This window comes from Actinia tenebrosa, unplaced genomic scaffold (assembly GCF_029948245.1).
Source record: "Actinia tenebrosa isolate PJP-AT-01 unplaced genomic scaffold, QUT_ActTen_1.0 PGA_scaffold15__27_contigs__length_11533743, whole genome shotgun sequence".
Classification (NCBI taxonomy): domain Eukaryota; kingdom Metazoa; phylum Cnidaria; class Anthozoa; order Actiniaria; family Actiniidae; genus Actinia; species Actinia tenebrosa.
Genome location: NW_028292575.1, coordinates 11,065,942 through 11,084,383, shown reverse-complemented (window position 1 = coordinate 11,084,383; position 18,442 = coordinate 11,065,942). Strand labels below are relative to the sequence as shown.

At 37.2% G+C, this 18,442-nt stretch overlaps 3 protein-coding genes across 3 annotated transcripts; 1 reads left to right on the top strand and 2 right to left on the bottom strand.

Annotated features, from left to right (window-relative positions):
* Window positions 1-267: 267 nt before the first annotated feature.
* Window positions 268-4,272, bottom strand: LOC116290922 (uncharacterized). Its single transcript, XM_031698044.2, has 6 exons — window positions 3,893-4,272; window positions 3,605-3,702; window positions 2,702-2,754; window positions 2,033-2,550; window positions 1,902-1,952; window positions 268-1,603 (listed from the first exon to the last, which is right to left on the bottom strand). Exons 1-6 carry the CDS (start codon window positions 3,965-3,967, stop codon window positions 413-415), a joined length of 1,986 nt encoding a protein of 661 aa, XP_031553904.2. The 5' UTR covers window positions 3,968-4,272; the 3' UTR covers window positions 268-412.
* Window positions 4,273-4,362: 90 nt separating this feature from the next.
* On the top strand, window positions 4,363-15,384 carry LOC116290921 (mitogen-activated protein kinase kinase kinase 1). Its single transcript, XM_031698042.2, has 17 exons — window positions 4,363-4,586; window positions 4,698-4,800; window positions 6,078-6,143; window positions 6,497-6,733; window positions 7,424-7,537; window positions 8,327-8,588; window positions 8,767-8,860; window positions 8,987-9,134; window positions 9,594-9,800; window positions 10,074-10,195; window positions 10,498-11,533; window positions 11,989-12,132; window positions 12,411-12,573; window positions 12,807-12,938; window positions 13,276-13,418; window positions 13,657-13,788; window positions 14,269-15,384. Exons 1-17 carry the CDS (start codon window positions 4,459-4,461, stop codon window positions 14,419-14,421), a joined length of 3,384 nt encoding a protein of 1,127 aa, XP_031553902.2. The 5' UTR covers window positions 4,363-4,458; the 3' UTR covers window positions 14,422-15,384.
* A 555-nt stretch (window positions 15,385-15,939) lies between these two features.
* On the bottom strand, window positions 15,940-17,532 carry LOC116290925 (uncharacterized). The gene is made up of 2 exons (XM_031698048.2): window positions 17,308-17,532; window positions 15,940-16,371 (listed from the first exon to the last, which is right to left on the bottom strand). Exons 1-2 carry the CDS (start codon window positions 17,471-17,473, stop codon window positions 16,196-16,198), a joined length of 342 nt encoding a protein of 113 aa, XP_031553908.2. The 5' UTR covers window positions 17,474-17,532; the 3' UTR covers window positions 15,940-16,195.
* Window positions 17,533-18,442: the final 910 nt, after the last annotated feature.

Genomic DNA, 18,442 nt, shown 5'->3' with positions numbered 1-18,442 from the left:
GAGTACATCAGTTTTCTCAAATGTCTCCCTTTTTTAGTCGATAAAAAATCTATCTAATTTTTTAACCAACTTGAATTCTGACTGAGAATAGACCCTTTTAGAGCTCCAAATTATCGCTGTATTTCTTGATTACAGACTCATTTGCATTTTTTCTATTCTTTATCATCCATCTGTTTAATTTTGTGCAAGGGGGAATGTGGGGCAATTTGCGTACTCATATTTTTATTTTAAAAAATACTTTATTTCAAACATTTCAACATTCAAAAATTTCCATAAAATGAAGCTTTTAATTTAATTATTCAAAGCTAAAAAAATATCTCTTAAAACTTTTTGTGTTATTTACAAGTATTTCAGACAAAAATCCAGAATCTATTAAAATAATTTTGTTGATTTTTCATTTAAAAAAAATATTTTAAGAGCTGGCATGATGCTTGAGGTATAGCTGTTGGATATCCAGTTGCAGATCCGCAGTTTCCTTTGCCAAATCTTCACGTATTTTCTTCCTCAACTCAACAAGAGCTTTTGCAGGAGGTAAATTTGGAGGCAATTCCAAAGAAGAATCGGCTAAGACTGCTACAGGTTGTGTTGGAACATACTTATTTTTGTTTGTTCGAGTAGACATGGAGGAAAGAGATCGCGATATAGGTTCTTCAGGTGTTTGAGTTCGACCATGCATAGGTGCTGATTTACAAGCAACTGAAACTCGCATGGCTGGTTTGCTTTCATTAGTATCTTTGATACTTATATCTTTCAGTTCATTATCGTTATCTGTTGTCAAATTCTCTCCATTGTCTGGTAAGGGGATTTCGTTATTTTCATCTTGATCACTCAAGTTCACTTGTGAGGTAGGCACACAAACAGGAGCTAGGTTAAAAGGTCTTGCAATTTCTTTTTCGAAATCTTCATCTTGAGTCAATCTTGGACTACAAGGAGGAGCGGTGTACGGTCTCTTTGGCTTTTCGTTAACATCTGTCAAAACTCTAGATCTTTCTTTCGAAGACTTTGGTCTCACTTTTGATGGGGAGATTGGCATGTTTGCATCTCGCACTGCTTCTGCATTCGTATCCTGAACACCTAAACCATCATACTTTTCAGTTAGATCTGTTTGATCTTTAAAGCTAACTCTCTTGTTTATCTTATCCATTCTTTCAGAATCTATAGACTGTGTATTATCACGATCGCTAACTTCGTCTATATTCTCAACCTGATTGAATTCAGATGGTTCGGTGTTGGCCACAACATTCTCTGGATTAAACATTAAGCTTGATTTTGAGGCTGCAGACCTCCGAGGATAAATATTCTGGATATTTCTAATAGTAGCTCCCATATCCATTCTGTCATCATCCACGACATATGCTTTTAGTGAAGTGTTTATCATTTTTAGTTCTTTCTTTTCCTTGATTTCATCCCTTGCATCCTCAATTTCAACTGACGTGATACATTTGCCACCATACATGAGGTTACCACGATCACTAACCAGCAGTCTTCTCTCTAAGAACATGCGATAAGCTGCAGTTGTATCACCGATGTCAGATGGACTACTTGACAAAGTGGTTGGACTTTCTTGGGGATGGAAGATTACTGGATGTGTCTCACATAGACCCTAAAAACAAGCCACAAAGTCAGTAACAGTACATCTACTCTAATCTAGGTATAGAGTTAAAAGAGTTCATTAACTGAGGGCACTCAAACCAGGACTATTTTTACAAAGTTAAATCAAGATGTGGAGCGAAAATATATGAGCCATTCTTGAAAGTGGGAAAAAAGTAATACTAACGATGGTTAGATTCATAAGAAATGTCCAAGTTGAAGTACATGCTGAGTAAATCTGAGTAGATGGAAAATAAACAAAGTGAAAATTTACCAAAATGAGACAAAAACCTATGCCAAAGTGACCTTACCTGATCTTCTGTCTTCTGTTGTGAGGGAGATCGAGGAGACTTGATGCAAGCCTGAAAAAAAATCATTAGTTTGATGTGAACAAACCAAACAAAAGAGAAAAAATGCAAAAGCTTTGCAACATAATGCTCACATTTTCCCAATTCAGTTGTTCCTCCCAAGACAAGGGCATTTTCTTGCACATGTTGTTATCCCCAGTATCTTTTGAATCTGTCTTTTTGATTCCACCATTGTCATCTCTTACTTCACCATTCTGACCAATCCGTACTTCCAGCCTGTGACGTAACAGTTTAGGTACTGCCTTGGCCTCCTTCTTATCCAGACCATAGCATAAAGCCTTTCTATTCCTGTCATCACAGACAAACGAATCTATGCTACCCATTTTTACACCATCATCAAAGTTAAACCAACTTTCAGTGCAGGTCCTTTCTTCATCTTGGTAATGTTTTCCATAAACAGAAGGTGTTTTCCCTACAGCTTTAAGGCTTGATTTCTCTTTCATTTCTTCATTCTTCTGTTCATTCTTCTTAAGTAATGTTTTGTGAGCCCTGTTTCTACAATAACTAGTTGATTTGGCCCTTTCTTTTTGTTCCTTGATTTGTGTGTGCGAAATTTTAGGATTGGCAGCAGACTTGGTTCCTCTTGCTTTTGCTGATGTGTGTACTGTAAAATAATATTAAAAAAGCCTGTCATTTATTATGTTAAAAGTTGATCAAATGGCCAGTAAATCAGGTTAGGTAATCAGTAAGTTAACTATAGAAAAACTTAAGATAAATACAAAATTTCAATCTTCCAAACTTACTTGGACCTGGACTTTCTTTACTGCTTAATGAGAAACTACCAGTACTACCTCTCCTAAAATATAAAAACTTCTTATCAAAACAACCAATGGAATTGAAAGGGTTTTCAGAGGGTCATAGAGGGTCTTGATGATGATGGTGGTGATAATACTGATGTATATGATGATGATGGTTGTGAAGATGATCATGTATATGCCGTGATGGTGATGATTATGTTACTGCTGATGATGATGACAATGATTAATGGTGATCAAAAAATGGATAAAATAATATTAATGACAAAATCCAAAAATGAAGTATTATAAGGAAAAAGAAAAATGGAAATATTCAATGCTCCTATTTCGAGTTCGCCTTTGCTCACTCTTAGCCTCAATTGTGTACAAATGTGTACAATGTACGTACTACGAAACAATACAAGTTGATTAAAATGCCACGAGTTTTGGTTGAATAGCTGAATATTTTAACGTCCAACCGAGACTAACGCTGAGCAAAAGAGATTTTGAAATTGGATTGATGCTAGCTTTCTTTCATGAGAAGTTACATTATATTGTTGACATATTGGATTAACATTAAGCCAGATATTGAATTCCTTCTGTCTCTTTAACAACAGGCAATGCAAGCGTAAACTTCAGCCCCATTACTAAATCTCTTATTTTAGAAAACATAACGAGAAAATAGCGTTTTAAAACGAACGAAAAATAAAACAAAAATCCACCATGCATTTTTACTACTATTTTTCTACCAAAAATCTAATAATAAAGTGGCTAAACAAATCATTTAAATCTTGTAAATAAAACATTCACATCCCTTCAGTCATTAAGCATAAAACTTTACAACAAGTCTCTTTTGTTTTATTTTTAATAGCACCATGATATTAATTGAAAAAACCTATTAAATTTTAATACCTTTTTTCAGATTTCGGAGGAGAGCTTTGGTCTAATGAGCGATCTACTTTCGACTTTGAAGCTTTTATTCTTCCTTGAATCTCTGATCTAAAACGATTCTAAAAAAGCAAAGGCACAAATATAATAAGTAAAATAATACAACCAGTAATGAGAGAATACAAGGAATATTTATATAATTGGTTATTAAGACGATAACATTAGCTTTATTTGAGAGACAAAAACTCGACACACTTTGCCACTTTTGAATACGAAACTAACGACCTTTGTACAAGATTTCACGGATCTCACCTTGGAGTATTTGTAAAATACTTTGTCAGAAATATCATCAAGATCGTTCAAAGCCTTTATACAACGAGAAGCCATGTGTATTCTTTAAAGAATTTTAAACAAATCAAACAGCTGTAAGCAGAATAGGTAAACAGTGTACATTCTTGGAGATGATTTGAGATGAGTCGTTTAAGACGTGTCCAAATCACACACGATCCTTTTCTTTAGAAGCCGTAGAGATTGGAGTTATAAATTTAGGATATCATATCACAAATTGACGTGAAAATCCATTCAAATCAGAAGTCACTGCACATCAAATCCAAAATTAACTTTTCTTTACTGTTTGCAGTACAAACCATGGCCATGACGACCATAAAGCCTGCACTCAATTGGTTGCCGCGTCAATCACCTCCAAATTAGGACAACCTATTCGAGGATTCTGTGATTTGATTGGCTACAGGTGACATCATCGTTCGACTTTGTTCTCCCGCCAAACACGTTTCAAAATTCCTTAGAGAAAATCACGAGTTCAATGAGTTTAGCAAGTAAAAAATATCTTTAGTTTAGGATTATATTTACTAGGATTTATGGCTACTCAGAGCCCAACTGAGAATATACTTCCAAACTGGAAGAAAGCAAGTAAACATCAGAATGAAGCTTCGAAATCGGATCAAGAAAAAAAGCCAGCTTCGTTCAAGATGACCGAGAGCGCCAAGTAAGTCTGCAGTTTCTACTTCTGTTTATGTTTTTTTCCCCGGAATTACATTAACACATCTAAAACAACAGGTATATTATTATGTATGATGAATAAATGTGTGTCTTTTAGACCGATGCTAGAAGAACAAGCTCTTTTAAAAGAAAAACTCAAATCGCAACCAATATGGAAAAAAGACAAGGACGCGACTCAAAGACGCAAAACACAACCTATGGTGAGCTCGACATACTCGCTAAAAAATCAATTCAACCCCTAAGAAACACCATCAAAGCATCCTTGATGGTTTAAATTTAGTCTTTTAATATGGATTGTGGATTCTTGACGTGTTGATTCAATATAGATTGAATTTTTAAACGCTCAAATGTAGTAAATTCAAAACTAACCCACGCGAACAAAACTCACCTGTAACAAGATTGTCTGCATAACTCTCTTTCCTTCCGGAGTTATAATTATAGCATAGAAATTTTTCATCAATACCATATCTGTAATATAATTTTCACTCAATATATAATTTAGTAGAGCTTGTAATCAAGGTTTTATAGGGATAATAATACTTAGATCTTTGATAAATAGGAATGTCTTCGATAAACAGCAATGATGCGTGACCAATAAATACGGTCTGTTGTGAATAATTTACAAAACATTATCGAGGGGAAAAAAAGACGAAAAACTGTCCTCGATTGCCTCGGTAGAGCTTTGTTCTTTCAATCTGCTAGTAACACAAGCTTTTAAGGGATTTTCCCCGTTATTGTAAACAAGGGAAAGCCATTTAAATGAAGTTTAAACGTTTCATTGGTAACATGTTTCAAAATCAGCTGAATCACCAACTACAGTACATCGATTAATGTATTTTGTACAAATTTGCATTATTTTTCCTGCACTCTCTATACTTTATTGTTGACTACAACTACTGTTATCACTTCATTTCCTTCTGTGAGAAGAATCGATACTTTTATTTATTTTTTTTTATGACCAATTAGTTTTTGGTTAATAAATCGAGTATTAGTCATGTTTCAAACGAAAGCACATGTGAAGGTCTTGCATCATCGCATACAAGTATAATGTTTTTCTGTGTCACCTTAGGGTGTATACAATGTTATTCATATTTAACTTTCCAGTCCTTTCTTCATGGGTTAACATTTACAATATAGCTCTTACCAATCATTGACATCTATCAATCAAAAATCAATATCTGCCTGGAAATATTATCCTACAAATGCTGTAATTGGGATACTGTTCTGATGACTGTCACTGAGGAGTATGACGCAGCCATAACAATATGCTACAGTAGAAACAAGTTAGATTTATTATTATAAACTAGTTGCAACATGAAGTCTTTTGCTCAGTCCTTGAAAACTAAAAACTCAAGTGTACTTTTATCAAGCTCCATCAATAAATTGTCTATAATGACAGTTAAAGCTGCAGTATTAGTATTTTGTCTTATAAATGTGTATTGCAGTATATTCAATTTCTAATATTATCTTTCTCTAGGTTGCAAGACCTCTTTCACCTGGCTCAGCTCCCAAACAGATTTTTCCTCAAGCAACAGCCTCAACAGTAAGTCAATCTAAAAGTTGTTTATTATTTCCACTATCTTTATGAATCTTGTTGTGTTTTGATACAGTTTAAGACAATCTTTCCTTCTGCAGACCATTCCATCCTATTTCCCACTTCTTTTCAGATTAAATTTTTTTCAATTGTTTTTGTTTGTTTGTTTGTTTTTCACTTAATTTTAAAGACTTGTAGAAACTGTGTTCCTCTTATAATAACACATCTATGTGTTTTCTGCTTCCTAGCTGTTCATGATGTCATTCTTTCCATATCTTTACTCTTTTTATTTAGTTTATTGTAACGGCAAAGAATGGATGAAATAGTTTAAAATTATAAACAAATGAATTCCTTTTTTTTAGTCAGCTAAGCAACCCTCTCCACCACCAAAGCGACGCACAACCTCACCATCCAGCTCATTCAATGCTGGTTGTTCCAGAAGTTCATCTCCATTATCTGAAGCTTCTCCAGAATTTAAAAGAAGAATTGAAAAAGCCACCCGAGCTAGATTATACCTGTTACAACAAGTAGGACCCAATTCTTTCTTGATAGGGGGAGACTCACCCAGTCACAAGTTTAAAGTCATTATTGGACCACAGGTAATTAGATAATTTAAGCCTCGAAAACTCTTAGTAAGTAAACCATTTTGACTGTTGTTGGAAAGTGAGTTTATGATGGGAATGGAACTGGCTTGACCTTCTCTTCCACATCTTAGTTGAATCTTCTACTAGTAAGCTACAGTCTGGTTATGCCAGAGTAAAAGTCTCTAATTAATGTAGTATAATAAAATGTATAATGAGCCATTTACTGTTACCTTATCATAGGATATAAATATATATTAATCTTACTTATCACAATGAAAGTGGTGGATTGAGGAGTTTTAGAAGGGGGGTTACAAAGGTTATGCCAGAGTGAAAGACTCTAATTAATGTAGTATAATATTATTATAGTAGATAAAATGTACTATGTACTGTATATCATATAATGAAGCATTTACTGTTACCTTATCATAGGATATGTATATTAATCTTACTTATCACAATGGAAGTGGTGGATCGAGGAGTTTTAGAAGGGGGGTTTTACCTAAGGTTTTACCAGGAATGCGAGGAAAAGGGGGTGACTTACTGAGGATAATACTGAGAAATTTTAGCAGAAGGGGGGTGACAAGTCAACCCCTTTACCAATCCTGGATCCACCCCGGAATGGAATGGTTGTTTTGAAAGATATTTTTAACTCAATATCAGTCATGGTATGGGAGGGATTTTTCAAGCATTTGTGTTATTTCCTAGACATGCATGTGTGGAAAGCCCTTCTGTGTTCATCTCTTATTCGTTATGTTGAGAGTTTTTAAAGTCAAAGAAAATGATCCTCTTTTGTGGAACAATGACCTGAAGAATTTTGAGGTTAGTGGTTGAAAGTCTGTTTTATATTACTTAAAAGTATGTAAAAACATCGTTAACATCTTCTTCATTAATACCATTGTCATTGGTCATACTCATCATCATCATTGCCTTCATCAGAATTAGTCACCTTCACCACCACCTGTATAGATTAAGCCATTGAGAAGTCAGCTGCTCTTTGCTCAGTTTTACTGTTGGCAGCCATGTTTGTTTTTTCTATCTTCCCTTGTAGTTAGAATAGTTTAAGTTGAATAAAGCCAAATTTAATAGCAATTGTCTAGTTATTTTGACAACATATTATAAAATAATTGGGATACTACACGTGTTATGATTGGTCGAAAACCATGTTTGCTGAGAGTATCAATACACACTACCATCATTTTTAATCTATTGTCGCAGCTCATTGGTCAGTTTGAATAAGACTGCACGTAGGGAGAATTTACTTAGACTTTGCTTTTTTTCGATCTTTTCGCGCGTTTGTTATTTTATAAAACAAATCAAAAACAGTTTTCTGTGTTTGATACTCTGATCAAAACACTTGGGATGTTGGGAGAACGCTCGAGAAGCAGGAAACCACTCCGCTATGTGTTGTGGTTTCCTACGCTCCTCTCATGTTCTCTCAACATCCCGCGTGTTTTGATCGGAGTATCAAACACGGAAAACTGTTTTTGATCTGTTAAACAATCACCATTATCAGAAGATAGTTTTTTTTTGATCACCCAAAAAAATCAGCTTTTACATAGGCCCACTTCCACCAGACCCAGTACTTATGTCCCTTTTTTTTTTTTTCAGGTTGAAGAACTGTTTTCAAAATTCCATGCAAGAGTCAACTCCAGGCTTGTCAAAGGTAGAGGCAGATCTCCCAAGCGATCAACTCCCCCACCCTCCCCTAGTGGTCTAAGTTCATCCACATCCTCCACGTCATCTACTGGAAGTACTAAAGATGAAGAAGAAGTCTGTCCAATATGTCTACTAGAGATGGTTGAGGGAGAGAGCTTGACGTGTTGTAAGGGAGGCTGCAACAACAGACTTCACCAACACTGCATAGAAATATGTGAGTTCTTACTACCTTCTATAATTCAATTTATTCATTTGTTTACTCTTCATTTTCCAATTTATCGAATTACTCAGTTACAGCAGTGGTGCAAGGTCAACGGGGTCAGACTTTATTTCATGTGTTAATTTATTATTTTGATTTTCCTTTATCTCTTTCTTTTTCCTTCATTCTTTAGGGGCTGCTGAATGCAAGAGCAGGAAAGAAAGACTCAACTGTCCACTCTGCCGTAGAATCCTTCCTCCAGAGGTTGCACCTTTCCTTAGCAACAGGTACTGTACAATACGTTAGTAGTATGAGTGAGTGATTTTATATATTGTATATATGTGTACGACTTTCTACCTGCCTGTTGAATAGTGGCTCAAAAGCTTTTATTTCTACCATATTGTGTGTTCCAGATCACCTCAAATTCTCTCACCCCTGTCGCCGAGTAGAACAGTCTCACCTAATGTACCAACACCTCTTGGTCCAGAAGAGGTCATCACACTACCACACTCTAACCCAATCCCCTCTGAACAGATAGATGTTGCAAGACCCTGGGTACAAGTAAGTTGTATTTTAGGTATTTTAGGTGTAAAGAACTTAGTTGAAAGTGATAGATTGAGTGAGGGTGTGTTTAATGTCAAGTAAAATTAGTATGATCATAAAAAATGCATGGTGTGGACATGCCGTGCCTCAACTGTGATGTTCCTGTTTCATTGGTGGATTAAGGATTGTTTAGGAAGGGATGCACCACTCAGAATCAGGAAATTCACAAACTCAGTCACTAATAATATTATAGTAGATATCAGCTCATCTCGGGCTAGGGAAAAGGGCAACACCTTCAGCATCCATTCCCTAGATGTCCCCCTGTGATGTGGTGAAGTATTGTGTTTGGATGAAAAATATTCTTGTATATTGTAATTAATAGATGTCATCAATTCTGGGCAACAGGTGCTGTATACAATGAGTCATAAAATAGCACCATTGTAAACCTCTTTTTGATAAAATTCTTATTTTTCACAGGCATTTGGAGAGAGTGTGGTGTCTTGTCTGTTTTCTCGTGAGTGGAACATAAGAGAAACTGCCTTACGTCGTCTCAGCAAGGATTTAGTAACTACTCTAACTAGTGATGAAGGAGGGTCTACATCCATGTCTGCTCTAGAAGCTTGCTGTTCTCTCCTGTCCATGATGTGTGGTGATCCAGTTTACAAAGTTTATGTTGCAGCTCTTGTAAGTTAATATTACTTGTTTGACTATACTCTACCTTCAGATTTTATTGATGCTCTGGAACCTCTTGGCTGATCAAAGTCAGGGTTTCACTAAGCCACCCATTAAATTACTGCCCTTTAGCTTGTTAGGTATTGTGGAGTGAAGGAAAAGTTAGAAAACCTAGAGAAAAAGCCTTGAATCAAGGGAGAAACCCAGTATTTATTGTAAAGCAATAGCTCTAGTGTATGTACAGTACTCAGTTTTTGACATTCACTTTTTCTTGGCATTATTCAGAGAACGTTACGAGTCATGCTTGGCCATTCTAAGTACTCAACCAGTGAAGAGAAAGCACAGCTACAGATGCTGTTACGCCCTGTGGTGGAGGCCATTATGGCAAAGTGTTCTGATGGCAACAGGTATTGCTGGGAGATACTGATATAGGTGTCCACTACACAAATTGTTTGTTGATGATGATGATGATGCAAATTGTATGATGATGATGATGATGGTGGTGGTGGTGGTGGTGATGATAGTGACGATGATGATGATGATAATGGTGTGATGTTGATTGTGATGATGACGATGATGATGGTGGTGGTGGTGATAATGATGATAGTGATGATGATGGTGATCTGGAAGAGAATAGTGAAAAATGAATTTAACCTCTTCATAATGTATATCTAAGACCCATAATCCTTTTCTCCTTAATTCTCAACAGACGAATCAGCGCCTTGTCAAACAAAGTGCTTCTAGAGATGTGTAAAGACCAGTCAGGTGATCTGGCACTAGGGCGATTGCTGGAGCACAATGACAACCAACCACTGGGCGGTCTCAGCTTCATGCTGACATGCATACTTACTACTGCGCATGAATACGCTACCTGGCCTTGGTGGCTTGGACGGTTGTACTTTCTACGCAAGTTAATAGAAGAATACACAGACTCTTTTAGACTAGGACCAGACAGTCCCGAAATATCTATAGATAACAGTGTTGGTGTTATTGTCCAGGAAGGTGATCATGTCGATGGTGATGAGTTATATAGTGACAATATAACGAGGTTGATGTCTGTGTTGCGGTTCGCTATTCTTGCTGGACAGTGCTCACATGGTTCAGTCTCTAAGCTTGCTATTTCAATATTGATTTGCTGTACAAGTTTAGCTGCATCTTGTCCTTCGGCCTTTATTCATATCAAGAAGCTAGTATCTCGACTTAAGCCTTCTCAGAGAAGTATATTACAGCGACGACTAGCAACATTATCAAAGAGGAACAATCCAGAAGCTAGTGATGGGGAAAGCAGCCCTCTAAGTGATGTAAGCTATGCCCTCACAGATCAAGGAGAGTCAAGCTCTTCTGAAGGATCTAGTCAGTTGTACCCTACTCAAAGAGTGGAAGGCGGCCCATCACACTTGAGGGAAGACAACGACCATCTATCTGAAGCAGAACTTTTACAATCTATAGTAGAATCTCTTCAAAGACCAAACTTTTTATGTCTAAATTTGCCAAGTCCACCATCTTCACCCACTAGGGAGCTTGAATCTCTAGATTGGTCAAGATCTGACGGCGAGTCTCCAAGGTTACCCCCTGTCAAGGTCGTTATGGATAACAAGTGTCAGAAAATGATTGAAGAAGAGGAGGCTGAGGCTGTTGCCAAAGCAATGGAAGTATCAGTTCTGCCGCGAGGACCAGATGCTATACCGAGTCTGAGACCCAGTGTCGAAGAAGATGAAATGGTCATTGTTTATACTCAACCGGAGGTAGGATTGTAGTCCATTCTTCATGCTTCAAAGCCCAAGGGAAGGCTCTCTTGGGCTGGGACATTGCACCTTGTGTTTTTGAATGTGGACATGAAAAAGTTGAATATACATTCTGTTTTCTGATTGGTTAACTATTTATAAATTCAAATGCATATTCCTTCATTATTGGTTAACCATATATTTCTTATTCTTAGCTATAAAATGACTTTGACGCCAAAGAATGACAAACGTCTGACCACGATCATATCAGAGTACTTTTTGAATAATTGAGGTTTATATTGGTGTAAAGCTAGTAGAAATGGTCAGGATATAACAAGGGGGATGTAGAATAGCAGATACTAGAGTTACACTCTATTGTCTTCAAACATTTGTTTCAATTCCTGGTAAAATGGTAGAAGTCTTGGTTAATAAATTAAATGTAGCTTTTCCACTACTGATTTCAATTCTTTTTGCAGTCGATAGAAAAAGCAGTAAATACCAAACACCTTTATCTCGAGAATATTCACTGGAAGAAAGGCGAATTGCTTGGTACTGGAGCTTTTTCTTCGTGTTATGCTGCACGGGATGTTACCACCGGTGCATTAATGGCGGTAAAACAGGTAAACACTCATGGTGGAATCTTATTTGTTAGGGTTGATGTCACGTGAATAAAGGCTTAAAAGTGAGAACTCCACAATTGGTACCAAAAAAACGTTAGTCTGCGCATGCTCTTAGTTTATGAGCAAATTAGCCGAAAACGTTTTCGTTCTATTGCTTAATTTTTAGCTACAAGCTTTTGTGTTAACAACGCGATAAACGCGAGATACAAGGCTGGTTTATAACCCCCCTACTTCCAACAATACAATACAAAAAAGGCATTGTTTTGTTGTTCGTTTAGGTATCTTTCTGTCGCAATTCAAAGCCAGAGCAAGAGAAGGTGTGCCAGTCCATCTTGGATGAGATAACTATCATCGGCAAGCTACAGCACCCTCATTTAATCAAGTGTCTGGGAGCTACAAAACATACTGGACACTTCAATATCTTCCTAGAATGGATGGCAGGTACGATATAATATAGGTGTTGATCTTTATATTCATCGCCATCATCATCATCATCACATCACCATCCACTACCATCATCATATTCATCATCACTATCATTCACCATCACCCCATCATCATCATCAACAATCATTTTCACCACCATTACAATTACTAAGATAATCTGTGTAATCATGATCATTATCACCATATACTACTCAATTCTTACTTTCTAGTACGTATTATTTTCGCAGGAGGGTCTATATCTGTTCTCTTATCCAAGTATGGCTCTTTTGAAGAAAACACTCTCATCCGTTACACAAGACAGATTCTTCAAGGAGTTGCATACTTGCATCAAAACCAAGTCATTCACAGAGACATAAAAGGTAAAGACTTTCTTGCTCCTTCGTGTGTTCAATAAAGTCAGGATATCTATCTTAGTCTGTTACGTAAGATATATAAGCCATGTACAGTATATACGCATGGGCGTTTCCTGGGGTGCCTGAGACCCCCTGGGAGGAGGGGGAGGGGGGTGGAGATTTTAAAGTTTGTTAAAATTGATTCAACACGTTAAACAAACACAAACTTGTGACAGATACTAGGTGTTCAATGTGGTTAGTCACGCGAATGCACAGGTATCCCATGACATAGCTTATGATTTCGTTTTTCTGTTGTATTCAGCCATCGATCATCATGGACCTAAACACTTTGTTTACTTTCTAGGTGCCAATATACTAGTTGATTCAACAGGACAGGAAATACGAATAGCTGATTTTGGAGCCGCAGCACGGTTGGCAACTCAGATCACAGGGGCTGGGGAGTTCCAAGGCCAGTTGCTAGGCACCATAGCATTCATGGCCCCTGAGGTACATAATATAGAAATATTGTTTAAAGTATCAATGGATGGGTGGGTGGGTGTGTAGAGATGGGTTGATGAGTGGGTGGGTGGGTGGGTGGGTGGAAGCAAGCAAGCAAGCAAGCAAGGATGATTGAATGTAGCGCATAAACATTTAGGATGGGTAGATATTTAGATGTTTGGACAGATGGACGGATAAACGCCAAAACCTCTCTTAATCTCATTATTTGTTTGTTTTTTTCCATCAGGTGCTGAGAGGAGAGAGCTATGGCAGAAGCTGTGATGTGTGGAGTGTAGGATGCTTGGTAATAGAAATGGCGACAGGAAAGCCACCTTGGAATGCTCATGAACACTCAAATCACCTTGCACTCATTTTCAAGGTAAGAATTACTTCTATCTATCTAATTTCAAACTAGTTAATCACGGACTCAAGCAGTCACTCCTTCTAAAAAAAAAGTCGACGATTCCAATGAAAAATTTGAAGGAATAAAAAAGAGTTTTAAATCGCATCTGAATTTGGTGGGATTCGAACCCTAGTACATCGACTACATTTCTGACAAATTCCAAAACTTTGATTTCACTGTGCCATACCCCCAGAGACATCCGCAGAGCTGGGGCGTAGTATGGACTTCGGACCTGACGGCGATTAATTCCTTCTGGGTGTACGAATTACGCAAGAAAATGTTCAACTAGCCGAAGCATCAGGGAAGTAGTCCACTAGCAAGCCGCTTCCCATTCATTTCTGCAATAGTAGTTGTAGTGATAAACATAGTGTATTTTATATCACAAGACCAACAGTCTTGCCAAGTGAAATGATTTTGGCAGTTATCTTATCGCGGCGTTGCTATTTCTCTACTCAGATCGCTTGTGCTACAGCACCGCCAGAGATCCCAGAGTATCTAAATCCAGCAGTCAGGGATGTTCTCTTGCGATGTCTAGAGTATAAACCCGACGACCGGCCACCTGCACTGGAATTACTCAAACATCCCTTGTTCACCAGAGTAACGCAATAATTTTAAGAAAATTGTGTGACAGTGCTGTGATTGGCTCATAAACGTCTGGTGTATCACGACGTCTAAAGCCACTGGACAATTCATGACAAAAAGTTTTGAAAAAAAAATGCTGTAATTGGTCCAAAATCACATGATCAGAAATCTGGCGTGACATCAAATGACATAACTTTGACTTAAAAAATTGCTGTGATTGGTCCAAAATCACATGATCAGAAATCTGGTGTGACTTCCGACGCTGCGTGCCATGATTTGTCCAACCAAAGTCATCTAATGTACAAAGGCAATGAATCTCATTTGACCATATTCATCATGTGATAATTTACAGCCATTTGATTGGACGGTAATCGAGTCATGTGCTTATTTTCCGTTAACTCAAGAAGCAGAGACAGCATTCTTATTGGTTAAGAATGGATTCAACTAGATCGCGTTACGATTGAGTCACGCAAGATAAATGACCATAACATTTCCCCCCATTCGTTCAAAAGAATCTAAACTATTCATATCCCATACATCTGTTAATACTTTGAAGGTTTTTTAAACTTTTGTAATGTAACTAGTCTTGTTTTTGAAGTCTTTCATGTAGTGAACAACATTTTGTACATTTTTTTCATATTTGTTTCATATATTTCTGAAATATTTATATACAAAAACATCTTAAACACATGTACGACGAATATCTAACACAAAAATGTAAAAAAATTTTACTTTTCAATAATTTGTTTTGATTATGAATGTGAGATACAGACACAATAATTCTGTATATGCTATATCTACTTCAAGTGATGTCATTTTCATATGATCATATTGATTCTTAGAAAATACAACTTTGTAATTTATATTATAACTGTAAAATGTAAAATACGTTTGTAAATACCTAAATAGGCGATCTTTTTAGGACGAAATTTAAAGGAATTTTATTGAAATTCTAATATAAAATGATAATTAAATACTAACTTGATTTTATTCGTGTTTTTTCTTCTGTTTTCTGTTTGTTTCGTATGTGAATAGAGTTCTTTGCTTTCGCACCAAAAATCTTCAGTGGATGAAAAACCACTGTGCGGAAATCCCGCTGTTAAATACCATTTTTTCTATATTTCTTTATTTTTTATTTCGTACGCTATAAAACGCCATTTTGTGCATGAAAAGCTTTTTTTAATGTTTTTTGTTTGTTTGATTACTGACCAAATACTAATATCATCATCATCATCAACATCATCACCATCATCATCACCATTATCATCACCATTATCATCACCATCATCATCACCATCCTCATCATCACCATCCTCATCATCACCATCATCAGTGTCATCAACATCGATGAAATGACACGTGACTGAAGTGGTCCTAATTCCTCGTGGCTTTTCGCGCTTTATTGGCATTTGAACATCACTACAATTTTCATTATTGCATCTGTATTGTTTCATTTTTAAACACTTTGATATAAGAACATGACAAATCGACTAGTTACTGCTTTTACATTCGATTTATTCACTTACATAAATACTACATACCAAGCAAAGTGCTGTTAATTTCTTTAGGCGTATTAATGCGGCAAACAAGATCGCGCAACTATTAGTGTCGTCACGCAACGCTCACTCTAGCGTTGGGTGACGACACTAATAGCGGCGGCAAGGCATTATGGGGATGTGAAAGTAGAGAATAGTGTTATGCTAGGAAGTCATAATTACTAACACTTTATGGCCGCTATGAATATGTCTTGATTACTTTAGCTGTAGATCTACCGCTATTAATATAGTGTTGTGCTGTGCTTTTAAACCGGTTTACTGCAGATAAACTCCGTCTTCTTCTGACACTCGGCTTTCTTCCATTGGTATTTACCCAAGGCTCTCATAGACACGCAGCTGGTACTGGGCTGTGGGTCGGGCGCAAAGTTTAAGTAAGTTTTAGGAGCTCCAATCCAAACGTTGAAGTCTAAGCTTGTTGCAGCTGATAGAAAGAAAAATGAAAACATTTATTGTGTTATTATTGATTTGACCTCGTGTACCATTCATTCAGTATTTGGACACCCTTTGACCTCATGTACCATTCATTCAGTATCTGGACACCCTTTGACCTCATGTACCATTCATTCAGTATCTGGACACCCTTTGACCTCATGAACCATTCATTCAGTATCTGGACACCCTTTGACCTCATGAACCATTCATTCAGTATCTGGACACCCTTTGACCTCATGAACCATTAATTCAGTATCTGGACACCCTTTGACCTCATGAACCATTCATTCAGTATCTGGACCCCCTTTGACCTCATGTTCCATTCATTCAGTATCTAGACCCCCTTTGCATGAACCATTCATTCAGTATTTGGACACCCTTTGACCTCATGAACCATTCATTCAGTATCTGGACACCCTTTGACCTCATGAACCATTCATTCAGTATCTGGACACCCTTTGACCTCATGAACCATTCATTCAGTATCTGGACACCCTTTGACCTCATGAACCATTCATTCAGTATCTGGACACCCTTTGACCTCATGAACCATTCATTCAGTATCTGGACACCCTTTGACCTCATGTTCAATCCAATCAGTATCTGAACACCCTTTGACCTCATGTTTTATTCATTCAGTATCTGGACACCCTTTGATCTCATGTTCCATTCATTCAGTATCTGGACCCCCTTTGACCTCATGTTCCATTCATTCAGTATCTGTACCCCCTTTGACCTCATGAACCATTCATTCAGTATCTGGACACCCTTTGACCTCATGAACCATTCATTCAGTATCTGGACACCCTTTGACCTCATGTACCATTCATTCAGTATCTGGACCTCATTTTTCATTTAGTACGTTAGTAAAGAAGCTCTAGTCGACTGATTGTAAGGGAAATTAGGACACTTTATTTTACCTCACCTTTGATACTCCTAATTTCCCCGATCGTCAGCGCTCGATTGAATACCATAAGATCCTTTATCCAGCCTGTCATGACTGAGTTAGCACCTCGATTGAGACCAATATCAAACACGTTGCGAACAGGTAGCAATGGAGGGGACGCTTTAGTACCAGTTCCGAATGACATCTGTACACCGTCCTTGAAGAAAAAGGCTTTTTTCAAACTTTTGTCCAAGGTGAAGGCGGCTTGCGTCCAGACGTTGACATCCACGGACCTTTTGAAATATAAAGAACTTTATTAAGATAAAGATTTTGAGCCTACGCCTTTTCTTGAAAAGATGGCTAGAGCAAACGAAAATAGGAGATAGCGGGTGGTCTTGACATCAGAAATTATTGTTTAATGATAAAAAAATAAATTCTAGTTTTCTTATCTTCTTTGGCTTCAAGATGTACCTTATTTGAAGGAGCTACAGGTTAGAAAAAATCTCTAGCTTTGGTGTTTGTTTTGCCCATTTCAGGTCACGTTTCGGATTCTTAATCTTTCATTTGCATCCAAACAAAAATGATGATACTCGGGGGAATGACACGTGGTCTGAAATTGCACACCATAACATGTAACATGTTTGTTTCGATTTCTGATCCCATAGAATCGTTCTGAAGCGCATTAATGCAGGCTAAAATGTACCCTTCTCCAAAAGAGAAAGATTGGACGGTGTTGTCTAGATCTCCCTTCGTCTTTGCCTCTACATAGAATGTCCCTCTACCTCCATTGCTATAAACTATAATTGTAAAAATTTGTGGATCGTGCCAGTATGAGTAAAGGAAATATTTGGAGGAAGGAGTAGAATCCAATTTTATCCATAGTGCTATAGTCATACTGGTATCAGTGATGTCTAAAGCTGGGGTTGTAGCATATGAGCCCTCACTGCCTGGTAGATATAGGACAGGGAAGCGGTCATTGACACCTTTCTTGAAGACTGCATCTCCGTATAAACTAAAGGAGAGGAGAAAATGGGAAAAAGTAGTAATTACCATAATTATCATTACTATTATCATCATCATCACCACCATTATCATCATTATCACTAAAGCCATCATCGTTATCACTATCATCATCATCTCCACCACTATCATCATCTTCACTATCATCATAATC